Source organism: Neoarius graeffei, chromosome 22, assembly GCF_027579695.1.
Source record: "Neoarius graeffei isolate fNeoGra1 chromosome 22, fNeoGra1.pri, whole genome shotgun sequence".
Lineage (NCBI taxonomy): Eukaryota > Metazoa > Chordata > Actinopteri > Siluriformes > Ariidae > Neoarius > Neoarius graeffei.
In genome coordinates this window covers 48,763,311-48,783,442 of record NC_083590.1, presented here as the reverse complement: position 1 = coordinate 48,783,442, position 20,132 = coordinate 48,763,311, and the positions used below count along the sequence as shown (strand labels likewise).

At 40.8% G+C, this 20,132-nt stretch overlaps 1 protein-coding gene across 8 annotated transcripts in view; it reads left to right on the top strand.

Moving 5' to 3' along the window:
* The window catches only part of si:dkey-240h12.4 (death-associated protein kinase 2), an 85,928-nt gene extending 69,804 nt beyond the window's left edge, over positions 1-16,124 (top strand). For 5 of the 8 annotated variants that reach the window (XM_060904901.1, XM_060904904.1, XM_060904902.1 and 2 more), the window contains 2 exons: positions 6,392-6,478; positions 9,218-10,125. In XM_060904901.1, coding sequence (XP_060760884.1) covers positions 6,392-6,478; positions 9,218-9,298 — 168 coding nt within the window. In that variant the 3' untranslated portion in view covers positions 9,299-10,125. Of the gene's footprint in view, positions 1-6,391; positions 6,479-9,217; positions 10,126-13,067 lie in introns of those variants that run through there. The other 3 variants (XR_009651226.1, XR_009651225.1, XM_060904906.1) reach the window with 3 other exon arrangements.
* The last annotated feature ends 4,008 nt before the right edge of the window (positions 16,125-20,132 follow it).

Sequence of the window (20,132 nt, the reverse complement as noted above, 5' to 3'; positions counted from 1 at the left end):
AAATGTCTCAACATACAAAAACCCACTGTAAGCCATAATAAGTGAAACAAAGTCAATATTTGGTGTGAGACGAGTCGACCCTTTGCTTTAAAAAAAAAATAAATAGTAGTCTCAGGCCCAATGAGTGCAGTTTTATAAGGAAATGAGCTGTAGGTTTTACTGAGCATCTTACAGAACCAGCCCCAGTTCTTCTGGACACTTTAACTGCCACACTCGCTTCTTCATTTTGCACCAAAACCCAGCAGCCTTCATTATGTTTTCTTTTTTAATCTGAAAAGTGCTCTCTTATGGGATATGCTGCTCAGATACAACATTTTTTTCTGTAACATTTAATTTTGTGCTGGAAAATGAATGTTTGGACTCTAAAATGTTTTTGTACTGACTCGATCATACAGAAGTCATAAAATAGAAATTTATAGCAAAGTTTGTATAAAAAATAGGGTGCCTAAGACTTTTGCACAGTACTGTGTGTATATATATATATATATATATATATATATATATCATCTCATTATCGCTAGCTGCTTTATCCTGTTCTACAGGGTCACAGGCAAGCTGGAGCCTATCCCAGCTGACTACGGGCGAAAGGCGGGGTACACCCTGGACAAGTCGCCAGGTCATCACAGGGCTGACACATAGACACAGACAACCATTCACACTCACATTCACACCTACGCTCAATTTAGAGTCACCAGTTAACCTAACCTGCATGTCTTTGGACTGTGGGGGAAACCGGAGCACCCGGAGGAAACCCACGCGGACACGGGGAGAACATGCAAACTCCACACAGAAAGGCCCTCGCCGGCCACGGGGCTCGAACCCGGACCTTCTTGCTGTGAGGCGACAGCGCTAACCACTACACCACCGTGCCGCCCGTGTATATATATATAAAATCAGTGTTGTAGTCGAGTCACTAAATCTCGAGTCCGAGTCCAGTCCCAAATCCCCAGTGTTCAAATCCGAGTCAAGTCCAAGCCATTAAAAAAATTTTGAGTCAAGTCTGAGTATTAATACAAGTGAAGACAGGTAAACAATCCAGAACAGCAGGCAAAATTGTAAAACGGTGAAACAGGCAATAGGTCGAGCGAGGCACAAACAGGCTATCGTAGACTTGGAAGCATTAAAGACGAGAAACAGGAAATCGGGGATCAGGAAACCAAACAAGGAAATAAGGCTCAGTAACGTGTCAGCAACGCAACTCAATACTTCGTAAAGTAAGTGTGTTTTCACAGTTTTTATATCGGTGCACTGATTGCTCCTTAATTCCTGTGCAGATGTGAGTTGTTTACAGCACGTACAAGAGTCTGCTTGGCACGCACGCTGTCTGGAGTGCACCCAAGAATCTGTCTGATGCATGCGCCAAGGCATGCAGGTGTGACACTCTTGCATGAAATTAGGACAAAATTAACGTAGATATAAATAGCTTATGCCAAATTATTATGGCATGTTACAAAAAATAAAGAAAAAATCAGAGTCCTCATCTCCAATTTACGAGTCCGAATGCAGTTAATGCACAAGTCCGAGTCATCAGTGCTCAAATCCAAGTCAAGTCACGAGTCCTTAATATTAGCGCACGAGTCGGACTCGAGTCCAAGTCCTGGACTCGAGTACTCATATATATATATATATATATATATATATATATATATATATATATATATATATATATAGTGGTGCTTGAAAGTTTGTGAACCCTTTAGAATTTTCTATATTTCTGCATAAATATGATCTAAAACATCAGATTTTCTCACAAGTCCTAAAAGTAAATAAAGAGAACCCAGTTAAACAAATGAGACAAAATTATTATACTTGGTCATTTATTTATTGAGGAAAATGATCCAATATTACATATCTGTGAGTGGCAAAAGTAAGTGAATCTCTAGGATTAGCAGTTAATTTGAAGGTGAAATTAGAGTCAGGTGTTTTCAATCAATGGGATGACAAGCAGGTGTGAGTGGGCACCCTGTTTTATTTAAAGAACAGGGATCTATCAAAGTCTGATCTTCACAACACATGTTTGTGGAAGTGTATCATGGCACGAACAAAGGAGATGTCTGAGGACCTCAGAAAAAGCATTATTGATGCTCATCGGGCTGGAAAAGATTACAAAACCATCTCTAAAGAGTTTGGACTCCATCAATCCACAGTCAGACAGATTGTGTACAAATGGAGGAAATTCAAGACCATTGTTACCCTCCCCAGGAGTGGTTGACCAACAAAGATCACTCCAAGAGCAAGGCGTGTAATAGTCGGCGAGGTCACAAAGGACCCCAGGGTAACTTCTAAGCAACTGAAGGCCTCTCTCACATTGGCTAATGTTAATGTTCATGAGTCCACCATCAGGAGAATACTGAACAACAATGGTGAACATGGCAGGGTTGCAAGGAGAAAGCCACTGCTCTCCAAAAAGAACATTGCTGCTCGTATGCAGTTTGCTAAAGACCATGTGGACAAGCCAGAAGGCTATTGGAAAAATATTTTGTGGATGGATGAGACCAAAATAGAACTTTTTGGTTTAAATGAGAAGCGTTATGTTTGGAAAAAGGAAAACACTGCATTTCAGCATAAGAACCTTGTCCCATCTGTGAAACATGATGGTGGTAGTATTATAGTTAGGGCCTGTTTTGCTGCATCTGGGCCAGGACGGCTTGCCATCATTGATGGAACAATGAATTCTGAAATATACCAGTGAAAGGAAAATGTCAGGACATCTGTCCATGAACTGAATCTCAAGAGAAGGTGGGTCACGCAGCAAGACAGCGACCCTAAGCACACAAGTCATTCTACCAAAGAATAGTTAAAGAAGAATAACGTTAATGTTTTGGAATGGCCAAGTCAAAGATTGGACCTTAATCCAATCGAAATGTTGTGGAAGGACCTGAAGTGAGCAGTTCACGTGAAGAAACCCACCAACATCCCAGAGTTGAAGCTGTTCTGTATGGAGGAACGGGCTAAAATTCCTCCAAGCCGGTGTGCAGAACTGATCAACAGCTACCGCAAACGTTTAGTTGCAGTTATTGCTGCACAAGGGGATCACACCAGATACTGACAGCAAAGGTTCACATACTTTTGCCACTCACAGATATGTAATATTGGATCATTTTCCTCAGTAAATAAATGACCAAGTATCATATTTTTGTCTCATTTGTTTAACTGGGTTTTCTTTATCTACTTTTAGGACTTGTGTGAAAATCTGATGATGTTTTAGATCATATTTATTTAGAAATATAGAAAATTCTAAAGGGTTCACAAGCTTTCAAGCACCACTGTGTGTGTGTGTGTGTGTGTATATGGGCGGCACGGTGGTGTAGTGGTTAGCGCTGTCGCCTCACAGCAAAAAGTTCCGGGTTTGAGCCCCGTGGCCGGCGAGGGCCTTTCTGTGCGGAGTTTGCATGTTCTCCCCGTGTCCGCGTGGGTTTCCTCCGGGTGCTCCGGTTTCCCCCACAGTCCAAAGACATGCAGGTTAGGTTAACTGGTGACTCTAAATTGACCGTAGGTGTGAATGTGAGTGTGAATGGTTGTCTGTGTCTATGTGTCAGCCCTGTGATGACCTGGCGACTTGTCCAGGGTGTACCCCGCCTTTCGCCCGTAGTCAGCTGGGATAGGCTCCAGCTTGCCTGCGACCCTGTAGAAGGATAAAGCGGCTAGAGATAATGAGATGAGATGAGACAATTAAAGCAGACTTATGATGATGAGATTATCTGTACGTTTAACCTGCTGAATAATCAGATTTGAATCACTTCTCATAGCCAAAGGGTTTGATGTAAGACATATGTGTACAAAGTCATTTAACTAATACTCCGCCTCATGTAAGAACATTTTTGTATTCTTCAATTCCTCGTCTCTTTTTTCCATACAAGTGTGCCAAATAAGCAGAAAAAGTAACTTTTTTGCCAAATTTTCATCATCGTGACATTATATCTGTATAGCATAACATTAGTATAGTTGCCCAGGGCTCTTCAGTGAGTGATGACACGCTTGCTGTATCAGCTCATCTGTGGCCAACAGCGACATCTACTGCTTATACAGAGGAGTGCAACATCAGTCCACATGGAAACGTTGCTCAATAAGCAGTTACAGTTGTTCAACATGGATGATTTATGGCAGGTCAGGGGAGGCATAGCCAGGGGATTCCATGATTTTTTTTTTTAATTCTGGAAACCACATCCCAGAGTCAAGTGCTCCGGTTTCCCCCACAGTCCAAAGACATGCAGGTTAGGCTAATTGCTGGGTTTCACGTGACGTCACATCCGCTTCATTAGTTATTCAAAACTTTAGCTGGTGGTCTACCAAAGCTCAGTTGACAAAGTGTTTGCACGGAGAAGGTGCATTGCTCGCGTGAAAAATGCCTTACGCTTGCGTTGTTTTAGGTTGTTCGAATTGATCAAACCATGAAACTGATAAAAGTTTCTTCAGGGTTCCCCATGAACTAATAAAAAAAAGGGTGAACGAACGCAGGATTTCACAAAAAGACGTCGAGAAAGGTGGCTTTTGAACCTCTCGCTGAAATCGAAGGGAGCCGAGTCGAAGCATGCTCGAGTTTGCAGTGATCACTTGGTGAAAAGTTTGTATTTCCCTCTCAGCTATGTGTCGTTATTTTACGGTACTTTTTTTAGTCATGAAGCGCTAAAGTCCCCAGCTGTTTCTTTGTTTACTCCTTACAAAGTCCATATGTATGAAGGTCGTGACAAAATTCTTCCCCAGCCATACAGTTACAACGCGCCGTGATCACTTCTCCGTCTTGTTTAACTAAGATCCAGGTCTTTAAAGGGGTTTCTGATGATCTTTGTGAATGATTGACCTGAGAGATAAGCGCCAACACAAGTAAGAATCAAGCCAACTGTTGTTTGTTTGCACTTCAACTTGCAGCGTTTCGTTGTAAAGACGCGAACAAAAAGCTTTTTAAAAAAAACTTACACGGGCAAAAACAATTCATTCGGCAGTGACTTGATCCCGAGGTCCTTTACCCAGCCACATACAAAAAAGCTGTAAGCCTCCATACTTTTCCACGCTTTCATCCGTTTTGCGGTGTAGAAGGACGTCTGCAACACCAGATAGTTCGAGATGTCGGGGAACTCGACTGAAGGATAGTTTTCGAGATCGTATGACAAATCCTTCTTTCCCAGACTGTAGGGGTCGATTCCATTGCACATAGCAATCTTCTGAATATATCTAAAGCCAGCAGCGGCTTCTAGATTACGAGCGTACTCTGATAACTTATCGCTAGTTGTTTGCACTACGGCAGCTGTTTAGACCACCAGCTATTTCACTTCCGGTAAAACCGCGAAGAAAAGTCACATGACTGAAACCCAGCAATTGGTGGCTCTAAATTGACCGTAGGTGTGAATGTGAGTGTGAATGGTTGTGTGTCTCTATGTGTCAGCCCTGCGATGATCTGGCAACTTGTCCAGGGTGTACCCCGCCTTTCGCCCATAGTCAGCTGGGATAGGCTCCAGCTTGCCTGTGACCCTGTAGGACAGGATAAGCAGTTACGGATGGATGGATGGATGGATGGATGGATGGATGATATACCGTAGCAGTCTTTCTGTCTGAGCATGTCACGTTCCTTGAGTGTTTGCTGTCTGCTCACTTTGCTAAATGGAGTCTGAAAAAAAACAAAACAATAAATACATCCAGTTTGGGCACAGTGGTGTAGTGGTTAGCGCTGTCGCCTCACAGCAAGAAGGTCCGGGTTCGAGCCCCATGGCCGGCGAGGGCCTTTCTGTGCGGAGTTTGCATGTTCTCCCCGTGTCCGTGTGGGTTTCCTCCGGGTGCTCCGGTTTCCCCCACAGTCCAAAGACATGCAGGTTAGGTTAACTGGTGACTCTAAATTGAGCGTAGGTGTGAATGTGAGTGTGAATGGTTGTCTGTGTCTATGTGTCAGCCCTGTGATGACCTGGCGACTTGTCCAGGGTGTACCCCACCTTTCGTCCATAGTCAGCTGGGATAGGCTCCAGCTTGCCTGCGACCCTGTAGAAGGATAAAGCGGCTAGAGATAATGAGATGAGATGTAGTTTAGATTATTCAAAGTAGCCAGCTTTTACCTTGATGATGCTGTGCACTCGATTGGCATTATCTTAGCCAGCTTCATGAGATATTCATCTGGAATGCTTTTCAGTTAACAGGTGTGCCTCATCAAAAGTTAATTAGCGGACAAGTTTCTCACCTTCGTAACGTGTTTGAGATCAAACTGTAAATAGTAAATCATAAACAATACAATAAATAGCTCTACTCAACACCATAACTCTAGTAATCCATATTATGTCAAGAACCGAACAACTAAGTAACGAGAAGCGACATCCATCATTACTTTAAGACATGAAGCGACTTTTATTTAGAGAAAAAACCCATTGAATTAGTTGTAATTGTGAGTATTGTATTTTATTTGTAGATGTCCTATAACATGGTGTCAGCCTGCAATCGCCTATGCAAGCTCAAGTTGGTGTGTAAGACCAGTACCTTGGAAAAACAAGACCTGGTAAGATGATAACACAAGCAATGATTCAAAAATAGCCGGAGGTTTGAAATAATAAAATACATTTACTTTGTTTTTGTGTGTACATGCAAGCACAGTGTCTCGTATCAAAAACAGATAATAAGCTTTGTCATTTAAGATTAAACTTTAAATATAAAAATAAGACAAAAATATAAGACATATCTTTCACTACGTTCACACTGCAGGCTGAAGTGACTCAAATCCGATTTTTTCGCCCATATGTGACCTGTATCCGATCTTTTATTGACAATATGAACGACACAGATCCGATTTTTTCAAATCCGACCCAGGCCGTTTGGATATGTGGTCCTAATTCCGATTCCTATCCGATCTTTTCATATGCGACTTCAGTCTGAACCGCCAGGTCGCATTCATCAGACTTACACGTCATCAACAAGCCAAAAACGTCACTATTCTGCGCTGAAGTAGGTGGCGGGTCTCTCAAAAAAAGTTACAACAACATGGCTTTCACTACGTTCACACTGCAAGGCTTAATGCTCAATTCCGATTTTTTTGTGAAATCCGATTTTTTTGTGAGGTCGTTCACATTAACAAATATATGCGACTTGTATGTGATCCTCAGTATGAACGAAAAGCGACCTAAAAGTGTTCCGCATGCGCATTGCAGGATACGACGACGTCACACGCAGTGAGCATGGCCAGTGTTTACGGAAGTAACCTAAAGTTTCCTGTGTATGACAGTAGCCAGCATGGAGTACCTGGCAATGATGCAGTTGTTGTTGCGACGGAGCCAGAACATGCACAATAGCCTGATGTTAAGGAGGAGGTTGAGAAGGAAGAGGGCAAGGGTTTTGGCTCAGGCATTCTGCGGGGTAGTGACTGCAACCTCCGTTCAAAGGAACATCAAAGCCATGTTATTGTAACTTTTTTTGAGAGACCCGCCGCCTACTTCAGCGCAGAATAGTGACGTTTGTGGCTTGTTGATGACGTGTAAGTCGGATGAATGCGACCTGGCGGTTCAGACTGAAGTCGCATGTGAAAAGATCAGATAGGAATCGGAATTAGGACCACGTATCCAAACGGCCTGGGTCGGATTTGAAAAAATCGGATCTGTGTCGTTCATATTGTCAATAAAAGATCGGATACAGGTCACATATGGGCGAAAAAAATCGGATTTGAGTCACTTCAGCCTGCAGTGTGAACATAGTGTTTGATGTTCCTTTGAACGGAGGTTGCAGTCACTACCCCGCAGAACGCCTGAGCCAAAACCCTTGCCCTCTTCCTTCTCAACCTCCTACTTAACATCAGGCTATTGTGCATGTTCTGGCTCCATCGCAACAACAACTGCATCATCGCCAGGTACTCCATGCTGGCTACTGTCATACACAGGAAACTTTAGGTTACTTCCGTAAACACTGGCCATGCTCACTGCGTGTGACGTCGTCGTATCCTGCAATGCGCATGCGGAACACTTTTAGGTCGCTTTTCGTTCATACTGAGGATCACATACAAGTCGCATATATTTGTTAATGTGAACGACCTCACAAAAAAATCGGATTTCACAAAAAAATCGGAATTGAGCATTAAGCCTTGCAGTGTGAACGTAGTGTTTGTGTCTTAGCTATATATTTTATACATGTATATGTTTTGCATCTTGACAATTTATATCATGACAGCTAGCTGTTTTGCCTACTAGCTACTTTATACTATCTTAGCTTTAATTACTTGATGTTTTCCAAATTTACACACTAATTTGCAATGAGTAAACAAAATCGATGTGCGGTTTGAGACACAGATGTCTCTTGTTTGAGAGTCTCCTTCTGCAGTTGTCTACTTTTACTTGAGTAAAGTATTTCATGTTGCAGAGTTTTTAAGAAAGGAATACTAGTACTTCTACCACCTCTAAAAACATCAGTAATTGCTGATTTAGCACCTCAAACATAACTTTTTTATTCCCCGCTGGCTGAAAGGCCCGAAGGGGGATTATGTTGTGGCGATGTCCATGACGTCCATCTGTCCCGGGAAGCTTCTGAAATCAACTCCTCTCACGATTTTTGGAGGAATTTCACCAAACTTGGCAAAAGGCATTATTATGTCGGTCGTACACACATTGTTATTTTGTTCAATTCAGTTGCATTTTACCAGAGTTGTGGCCCTTGATTAACAACCTTGTACTTTCACAAGTTCATGAAGGTGTGCTTGCCTTCTGATATCAACTCCTCTCACAATTTTTGGACGAATTTCTCGAAGCTTGGCAAAAGGCCTTGTTATATGACGGTAATACACATATTGCAATTTACTTTAATTTAATTTGTTATATGACAGTTATACACATGTTGAAATTTCTTTTAATTTGGGCAAATTTTACCAGAGTTATGCCCTTGATTATTAACAAACTTGTACTTTGGCAATTTCATCAAGGTGTGCTTACTTTCTGAAATCAACTTCCCTCACAATTTTTATGCCCCACTGGCCAGAAGGCCCAAAGGGGGATTATGTCATGGTGATGGCCGTTTGTCCATCCATCCATCCCGGGAAGCTTCTGAAATCAACTCCTCTCACAATTTTTGGAAGAATTTCTCGAAACTTGACAGGATTCTTTGCTATATGTCAGTAATATGCATATTGCAATTTCGTTCAATTCAGTCACATTTTACCAGAGTTGCCAGCAGGGGATATTGTGCTCTCAGAGCACTCTTGTCATATTCTTCATCACATCTCTGTTTGTGTCTCATCTCTCTGTGTTTTCTTATTGTTTAGAGAGATTGTGAAAGCGACCAGGAAGACACTAATACAAAAACCGCCTCTCTCTTGCGTCGCCGACTCAGCAGCAGTTCCTAGAGGAGAGATGAGGTGTGACAGTGAAATCATCTGCAGAGCATGAAGGAAAGCAGACGTATGGTTTCTTGGTAAAGACCTATAACTGGGAAACATAAAGCTTTGCAGACTAAAGGAATTTTGCTACTCACCTTGAACCCACAACGTTTCCTGCTGCACCAGGAGATGATAGTTTGGAAAAGTGAGCCAAACCCACATCATTCTCGAAACTAATGTGCAAGTTTTTTTCACAGATGGATATCTCTGAAAGGCTAAATGATGATGATTTGATGTGCTTGATGTGCTGACACAAGTTACAGCCCCATAAAACATGAGCTGTGCTCCAGAACTTTTAACACACCCTTCTGAACTTTCCATTGCCTGTTTTTCTTGGGAAACAACATTTCCATTTCAAGCATGGCAAATGAAGGTCTTTTTAAACTTTAAAGAGCAGCACAAAATATTTCGTAGATGAGAACATTAAACATTTGTTTTTCGGGTTTACATAGACTCCATGTACGGTAAATATGCCCAATTAACGAGCCAGTTAGCAAGGCATTCTGACTTGTGAGAATGCCAGTTTAGTAATGCAATAGCTAGGTAGCTAACTAACAAGTAAATGTGTATTTCTTTTATATATAGTTTAAAGCAGCGGCATCCAACCTTTTCTGCTTCAAGGCCCACCTATTCATACTTGTAACGAGTCGGGGCCCATTAAAAAAGATCCCCAATTATTTTAACTCATCTATTCTATTAGAATCTAATAATCTACTGTAAGTGTATTAATGGGATGCAACATCACTCCCTGTTACAGATGGGAGCCCAGGAATTAAATAAATGCAATAAAAACACTGTTTTTAATTGTAAGTATTGTATTTAAAACTGTATGGATGTGCCCGAAGCCAATATAAAACCATGCATGTGGGTCATTCTCAGTCAAAAGGGATTAATGATCCAAAAGTGGAGTCTGGTCCATTAACGCAAGAACTTATTGCCATGTTTGTGTACAGCAAACAAGCAAGTTATTAAAACCAAGAAGTACACTCAAAAGAAGTGAATACAGAACCCATTCAATAGAATAGATCCTTACACACTGACAAAGAAGGATTGAGCCTACGAGTTGGAAAAGTATCCATCCATTGAGTTCCCCGACATCTCAAACTACCTGGTGCTGCAGACATCATTCTCCACAGACACACAGATGAAAATCTGGAAGAGCATGGAGGTGTATAACTTTTTATGTGTGGCTGGGTTAAAGATCTGGGGATCAGGACACTACAAGATAGATGGTGGTAGATGGATCTAAGTGCAGGGAAGAGTGTTTATTAGCAGGCGTGATAGTTACAAAAGCAAAACAGAAAGCAGACTCATAAAGCAGAGTATTTAAATAGCGTTATAAACATGGATAGAAACAAATGTGACAGTGATAATGGTAATACTTCGCAAAGCCTCTGTGAAAACAGCATCCGTATCTGCGTGTGCTGATTGCACTCAAATCAGTATCAGGTGTTTCCCATAATGACTGGGTCCCAAGTGCGTGCACAACGCACTCCATGAGTGCGCCCAGCCACTCGAGCTGCGCCATACTCAAGCACGCGAAGGTGTGACAGTCAAGTGTTCACCTGCTGTATGACCACAACTTTTAGCTCACATTGCATATCACCAAAATGCCTCATTTTCATCAAGAACCCATCGCAGAGCTTCGTGAGCTGTAGTGTGACCATAGCTTAATGAGGTGGATGTGATGTTGGATGCAACCCAGCAATTGTACCCTACTATGAGTAAAAATTAGCTTCAACTGGAAAAAATTTTCGAGGCCCACTAGATGGCGCTTCATGGCCCACGAATGGACTGTGGCCCAGTGGTTGAGAAACACTGGTTTAAAATAAATATATACATAAACTACTGCATAGTTACTTCAAGTGCATTGTTGCTGCTAGAACGGGTTGTATTCATATTGTATTCATAATTTTCTCTCAGTCCTCTCTCTGGGCTACAAGTGTTCACTTGTGTGAAGCATCCAAGTCCTGAGTAAAGTCAACAACGGCATTTTGAGAGCTGAGTCAGACTGAATACTAACATCCTAGAATTGTCTAAGTACTGATATTTGTGATAATGAAACATCAAGCTGGGATATGTCAAAGGGATTTAGGAACATTTACTTGATAAAATGTTTTCAGGAATGGGCAGGCTCTTTTGTTGTGTGCCTTAACTGACATAAAATATAACCAATGAATTCTGGCTTGTTAATATTTTACTTTCTTTGATATCACACCCAAAGTCATAGACTTACTCATGTGTGTGTTTGACTCAAAGCCAAGTCCAGCTGAGGAGTATCACACTGTGTTTATGCATTCTTAGAGTGTCTAGTAAAGTGGTCAGATGCAGAATGCTGTAACTGATCATTTTATGATGCTAAGATGACCAGGGGTTGGAAAAATAGAAAAATGAGAAAGTGACATAACTGAGGTTCATGTTTTATATTTCAGTATTGCACTTGAAGGCAAGAATCGAACCTAATGAAAATAGCGTGATATAAACCGCTTAGTTGCGTGATGTGACAAACTAGTCTCACTGTCTTCATTATATCGCTAATAAAAAAATGCAACTATTACACAGATTAGAACAGATAGAATATTTTATATAATCAATTCATTGTATGGGGACAGCATGGTGGTGTAGTAGTTAGCACCGTTGCCTCACAGCAAGAAGGTTCTGGGTTTGAGCCCAGCGGCTGACTGGGGCCTTTCTGTATGGAGTTTGCATGTTCTCCCCGTGTCTGTGTGGGTTTCCTCTGGGTGCTCCGGTTTCCCCCGCAGTCCAAAGACATGCAGGTTAGGCTAATTGGTGGCTCTAAACTGACTGGAGGTGTGAATGGTTGTTTGTCTCTATGTGTCAGCCCTGCGATGACCTGGTGACTTGTCCAGGGTCAACCCCGCCTCTCACCCATAGTCAGCTGGGATAGGCTCCAGTTTGCCTGTGACCCTGCACAGGATAAGCAGTTATGGATAATGGATGGATGGATACAGTATATAGGGCGGCACGATGGTGTAGTGGTTAGTACTGTTACCTCACATCAAGAAGGTTCTGGGTTTGAGCCCAGTGGCCGACGGGGGCCTTTCTATGTGGAGTTTGTATGTTGTCTGCATAGGTTTTCTCCAGGTGCTCCGGTTTCCCCCACAGTCCAAAGACATGCAGGTTAGGTTAATTAGTGGCTGTAAATTGGTGTGAATGTGAGTGTGAATGGTTGTTTGTCTTTATGTGTCAGTCCTGTGATGATCTGGTGACTTGTCCAGGGTGTACCCCGCCTCTCGTCCATAGTCAGCTGGGATAGGCTCCAGCTTGCCCGCAACCCTGCACAGAATAAGCGGTTACAGATAATGGATGGATGGATATACAGTATATAATGCTTTAAGCCATTTGTTTCTTGCTAATTTTGTTATTGGTAAATCTGCATTATCAAAGGAATGTACACTGAAACATATATTGGGTGACTATAATTCTAGTGTCGATTAACTACTGTTAGAACAGACATGTGGCCTCTTCATGAAGTCATAATTTGTGAATTGTTGAACTTTCCGAACCTCAGACTAGTACGGCAAACTCTTTGTTTTCCCAGACCCTGATGGTGGGCCAATGTCCAAATTAGTTGGAACCGAATCATCTTTGATCAGAACTTCCAGAACCTTGCCCAAACAGTAGCACAATGGCAGTAGTAATGTATTAATCTTCAAGGCTAAGTGAATACTGCTGCCTACTTCATTGTCATTCCTATGTAACTGTATATTCACAGCAAGGAGCGAAGCAAACAGCAATCACTGCTGCTGAGCCATCGAGGAAAATAAAGGTAAGCTCCTTTGCTGCATGTTTGCAGCAGAAACCAAAAATGGTTCAGCTGTTCTCTAAGTGGTTTTACTATGTTGGAATGAAATTGGCAGTGTGCAAGAGCCAAATGCAAGCTCTGTTACCAACAAGATGACTGTACTGAAGTGCAGAACTTGGTACAGCTGCTTTGCATATAGAGATGGACCTTGATATACTATCAGTAGCAGTAGGTTCACCACTGTTTTGATCACGATGGTGAAAGGTGATGTGTAACAGATTGGTCCAAAATCCAAAATATGTACTTATGTTGAGATCTGGCTCTCTAAAGGGACAAATAGCCACCAGACTTGCCATCCGTCTGTGAATGCTCTTCCAGATGAGGCCTGTGTCCACACGTTCTCAAACACCATATTGTCCAGCTGTTTGTGTGCTTTGTGGAACGTCATCGCAAGCCCCTGCTGTCTAAAGACAGGTGAGTAGCCATTGAAAAAAGCCACTGAATGCTCCATTAAGACCTGTTATGAACCCTCTTTGTGACCTTGATATGCAGTCTCTGATAGTTCCGATGTAAATAAGTAGAATTTGTCATTTTGTCAATTTACATTCGATTTATGTAAAAATGGTTCTGTGACAAAGTGGAGGATACTGTAGGGTCCATATGACAGGGTCATAATCATGAGCTGACTGCAGTTTTTGCTTGACAAGGAAATGGGCACATGGGAACCTCCAGTAGTTCTGAAGGAAACCCTGCCGGTCATCCACACAGTTGTAGATCCACAGTACATAACCTTACATTTTCACTATATTTCAGTCAGTAACGTGAAGAAGAAGAAATTTCTCAAATCAACATACAAATGCATAGTTTGCTCTAAAGTTTTGAGGTCTGATGGTATATTTGTAACAAACAAATCTAGGCTATACTGTTTTATAAATTCTGCTGTATATTTAAATAATATTGGCTGGCGTTGAGTGGTATATCAGATATATTCCATTCAGCTAGCATGATATTGAACAAGTTGAAGCTGAATGGAATATATGTGATAGACTACGAAAAAAAGCCAGGCAATATTATTATTATTATTATTATTATTATTATTATTATAATACATACACACTCTTTTCATATCAGCATTCTCAAAGGCCAGCGCTAGCTTACTTACGACTTGGTGATGTTAGCACAGCAGTCCAGTTACCTTCTAGGCAGTGTAGCATTCAGCAGTAGCATTAGCAAAGGCCAACACAAGCTTACATGCGATTCGGTGCTGTTAATGCGGCAGTCCAGTTACCTTCTAGCTGGTGTAATGCTAGCGAAGGCCAATGCTAGAGCAGTCAAGCCAAATATTATAATTAGCTATTATTATTTTCCTTGTGTAATTTACTTAGTTACTTTTAAAATCAACATTGACAGCTACACACAACGGAGCAACCTGGCAGCCAAAATTCTCTCAAAATTTTCCGCTTTTAACGAAACAAACCTGGCGGCCATGTTTGTTTACAAACTGTCACAGTCACTCGCTAGCGTGGAAGTTTTACATTTCTGCCGTGTCTCTTTTCCAGTTTTTCGATGTCCATTGGTATGTTTTTCTCTTTTAAATGTAAGAATATATAATGAAGTTTTGGTAGCCTTTCTGGTGTTCAATGCGTCTTTGGTTTCAGTTTTTAGTCCATTTATTTAGTGCTTAATTATAGCATAGCTAATCCTAGCATCCTAACGTCTTCTCTCTCTCCCGGCCAACAAAGAAATGATTGTGCGCGTGTGCAGCAGAAAAGTTTTGTCATTGGATCTTCGCATAAGTTCTGACGTGTGACGCCGTGTTGTCTTGACAATGTGCAATATTGTAACAATATTGCATACTCATTCTCCATTGCGGAGAGTGGCGTAATACATGGAGGATGAGCGATATGATAACAATATTGCATGCCATTGATAAACTATACTAGTTTACTAGAAGGGAATAGAATGCATGTTTTTATTCATTGGAAAAAGTGGCCCGTATGTATAATAATTGATTAATATTTAATTTTCTATACTGCACAGCACAGCATTAAATATAGAATTAGAATTCTCTGTAAAGGTGCCACTTTCACACCCATACTTGGTGTTAAGGTTCACCTTACTCATTAGCGAATTATGAAACACTAACATTTTTCATCACAAAATATAATACTACATACAAAAAGTTGTGTAAAACATTTTTTCCCAGCTATGAAACAACCATGTCATACTGAAATGTTATAAAGTTTCAGGTCAGACACAGTGGCTAAGACCCAAAGCTATGAAATGTAGATTTTATGGATGATCATGGGTGAATTTAAACACTTACTAAAGCTAAGCTTAAAAGTTTATTGTTTAATAATTGCATATGCCATTATACCATTAGATTATTATTTGTTTGTATTACAAGGCAAAATTTCATAGTAAAAAAAATAGTCTTCCATTTTGAAAAGCAACCACCTTTATATATTATTTTCATTATTTTACATTATATTCTGGATATATAGTTAAAATATAAAATATATGGTTATTTTTTTCATGGTTGTTAAGAATATTATTTTTCTAATATGCATTTAGTGCTGGTGGTGTAGTGGTTAGCACTGTCACCTCACAGCAAGAAGGTTCTGGGTTCGAGCCCAGTGGCTGACGGGGACCTTTCTGTGTGGAGTTTGCATGTTCTCCCTGTTCTGGTTTCCCCCACAGTCCAAAGACATGCAGGTTAGGTTAACTGGTGACTCTAAATTAAGTGTGAATGGTTGTTTGTCTGTATGTGTCAGCCCTGTGATGATCTGGCGACTTGTCCAGGGTGTACCCCGCTTCTTGCCCATAGTCAGCTGGGATAGGCTCCAGCTTGCCCGTGATCCTGTACAGGATAAGCAGCTATGGATAATGGATGGATGGAGTATTGGACTGTGCTGTATTGTTTTTATACGCTTATTTTGTATTTTTATTCTTATCTTTATTATCCTTTTTAGGATACAATTGTGTGTATATTCTTTTTTTTTTTACTGTAAAATATTGTCCTTAATGTCAAACTTGCATTGTTTAACACTTGTGTAATATTAATAAAATACTGTATATGATAATATCAGTTTTCCCAAATCTGTATCTCTTCACTTGCTGCAAAACATACACCCACACAAATAAAATGATACAAGTCCATACATAACTATGTTTTGGTACACTTAATAACATAATGATCATAATTCTATTTACGCATGCATATTGTACATTATCGTACATTGAGATAATTTCATAGTGATTTATAATGCATGTAGTTTGTATTAGCTTGAAGGCTTGTTTTTAAAGAGACTAAAATGAACGAAAGTTATGTCTACCAAATAAGAAAAAAAATTATGTAGAATTTTTAGAAATTCTATGTAGAATTTCCAAAAATAAATTTACTCTGTTATAAACATAGACACTAAGCCTTCTCAACATATGCAGGTATGCACTACGGCAACAGAATATATAAAAAATAGAATAAAATTAAATCAAAACACTGATGAAGAGACTAAAATGTCCTATGTAGCAAAAACAAGAAAAAAACAGGAATAACCCTGTTTGTCAGGATCAGCAAGGTACCGGTAGTTAAACAGTATCACAGAAGTAAGATTGTAGAGAGTGTGGTTATACTGAATATAAGCAAGGCTGTGATTTGGCTGTAAGCACGAGCCTTCAGTGTTTCCCACATGACTGTGAGCATGATATCACTTTTACACGACAGTTCTTTCAACAAGAAATTAATAATGACTGAGTGACATTTCAGACACAATATGACAATTATTTTTGCTCTGCAAGTGGAAAAAGATCTCAAAGAAGCTACATTCATTTTACTCGCCCCTTTACCAGATCCCAGCATGCATTGCGTGCTGAGAACTTACAGTGGTTCGGCTCACGTTGCTCATAACAGAAGTAAAACAAATATTGTGCTCTAAAATCATTTTCTATGTTCAAATATCGGATGCAGTGGCGGCTGGTAGTCTTTCAAACAGGGGAGGCTGGTCGGTTACGCTATTTCCAGATTTTAAAAGAAAAAAACACATCAATTTTGCCCATACTCTTGCCTCTGATCTGGCTGATTGTTGGCAGGGTCACAAACTGTGAAATAACAGGTTCTTTTGGCCCATTAGCCTACTGTCCAATATACATGATGGTGGTGTTGGGGGGGGGGGGGGCGTATATTTTAACATTTTATATTTTAAAATTGTGGCATGTTGTTTAAAAATTGATCATTATTGAAAGCAGCTCTTTGTCAGGAACCTCAGCAGTAACAGCAGAGTGTTCTGGAATAGGCACAAGCACTGACCTTGGGGAGCCAAACACAGAGCTGGGTGCCACACATTTCATTCAATGACACTTTCCCTATATTTTACTTATTTTGACTGAGAAATGTTTTATTGACAATTTTGATAACCCTTCACTTTTAATCCAGGTCTGTAGTGTGAAATGTTCTCGGCTGTGTTTTTGTTTAAAAATGTTTTCCAAATTGTAGCTGTGTTTAATTCATATCCAGAAAAATATATATCCCAATATAATATACTCAGCATAAACATTTTAAATAGATTCTATATTTTTGGTCCATCCATGACATATTACTAAAGTAGCCTATTTACTGTTGTTGATGTGGGTCACTTGCTGTTAGCCAATTCACTTTCTCGTACCAGGAGAGCTGAAAGGACTGAGTATTATTCCCTACCTTTTTCACCAAGTCAATTTGAGGCGTTGGTCTACCCTGCTCTTTAATTTTAATTTTTTCCTCGAAAGGAAGACTGGCAAATGGCTTCGCCAAAATTAAATCAGCAATGCTTGGCATCCGTGCGCAGCTTTCTTGCTAGCTGACTAGCCCCCTCAAGTTCAAGTTCAGTCACTCAAATAAACAAAATTTCTGGAACTAAGATAGCAAACTTGACAACAGCATATTTACACTTTATTTACAATGAAAATATATACAAACTAAAAAAGCTGGTAGAAACCGTATGTAATGAATGAAATCGAAATGTAAGCTGATCTCTTACAATACACCACAGCACTTGCGAATCTGCATGGGACTGAACTGAAATTCACCGCTGCCTGTCGATATTTGAAACGAGCTTTCAATCAAAGAAAATATCCAGCCACTTTCACCAATCACCAGTCTCCTCGCGGAAACTGCCATATCCCTCCCACTGTGAGGCTGGGAGACCATGGGCAGGCATTTTCGCAGTATTTGTCCAATAACCGTCTTGCATTTTGATATTGAAAAGCGCATGGCTCCCAAATGCCATTGAAGTCCACTGAGGCTGGGAGTCCGTGGGACTACGTGGGCGGGCGTTTTCGCAGTATTTGTCCAATAATCGTCTTGCATTTTGATATTGAAAGCGCATAGCTCCCAAATGCCATTGAAGTCCACTGAGGCTGGGAGTCCGTGGGACTCCGTGGGCGGGCGTTTTCGCAGTATTTGTCCAATAATCGTCTTGCATTTTGATATTGAAAGCGCATAGCTCCCAAATGCTATTGTAGTCCACTGAGGCTGGGAGTCCATGGGCGGGCGTTTTCGCAGTATTTGTCCAATAATCGTCTTGCATTTTGAGATTGAAAAGCGCATAACTCCCAAATGCTATTGAAGTCCACTGAGGCTGGGAGTCCGTGAGACTCCGTGGGCGGGCGTTTTCGCAGTATTTGTCCAATAACCGTCTTGCATTTTGAGATTGAAAAGCGCATAGCTCCCAAATGCCATTGAAGTCCACTGAGGCTGGGCTGCATCGCGCTGTCACGAGAGGGAAAAACTCACGCACACATAAGGCGAACTGGGGAAAGTTATAACAGAATGATTTCGCACTGTAGTTGGGTTGAGCACATATATTTCTATGATTCTGGATTTGAAATAGCAATGTTATAAGGTCGGCTATAACATAAGCCTAGCGCAATTCATCCTACACGATGTTCATCATTGTTAGAGGAGGCTGAGCTTCCCTCGTTGTCTTAGAGCAATCGCCCGTGATCGGATGTAAGCTGAAATATGATGTTATTAGATTGCCTTTATTTGTCTAGTTACTGGTTCCATGGTATTTTTCGTCAGCACAGAAGCTAATGGGTCATTAATCAGTCGTTATTATCACATTTTCTTTGGCTCTGACTGACTGCACTGCCACTGCATTCTCTGGTGCTCACTTATAATCTAACTGTACTAGCAGATGTCCAGTAAGAAATAAATCCTATGATGTAGATTGTACATATTGAAGGTAGACTGCCTTTCAGGTTTTTCATGCTTAGGTCATAAAAAGAATTTTCCCGACACCCAATTATTTTTGTTTAGTGGACCAAAAGCTACTGAATTTGAATCACAGACTTCCAATTTTATTCCTTTTTGTCCCTAAAATAACAATTAATGAATTTAGAGCCACGCGGCCCTAAATTCTCTGCTATTTTTTCCTGCTTCACCATGACCCAACTCAAGATACTGCATCATGCCTGACGTTGTGGGCTTTCCCCGTTCACGCAAGGCATTGTGGGATACAAATTTGAAACAGGAGAGAAAAATGGAGGACGTGAGTGTGCGAATGAAATGTGAAAGACCGACTACAGTAACAGAAAGCGAGAAGAAAAGACGTTATGTTATATATGAAGGAAAGGAAACGCAGGACCAAACTAAAAAATATCGGTGGTCAGCGAGCACCTCGGTGTGATCAGCTGTTCGTTTAGCGACAGAATGATGGAACTGTCAGTGCATGCTCAAAGTAAACCTGTAGATGGCAGTAATGCGATACTGTGGATGCCAGCTACTGTAAAACCCAAAAGAAGAAGAAGATGACGACTAAGATAAGCATGCGCGTGTGCACACAGACTTCCTCTGTCTGCTTGACTGCGCAAAGCAAGCGATTTCATGCACATTATTTGCTTTAATCCCATCAAATTAAATAACTTCCCAGCCACAGAATGGCCTGGGTTTTTTTTTTTTTTTTGGGGGGGAGGATTGTTTTGTTTTGTTTTTTTGAGATATTACAGAAATAAACATACATCATAATGACCAAATTTCAGAGGGAACTAAATTTCACC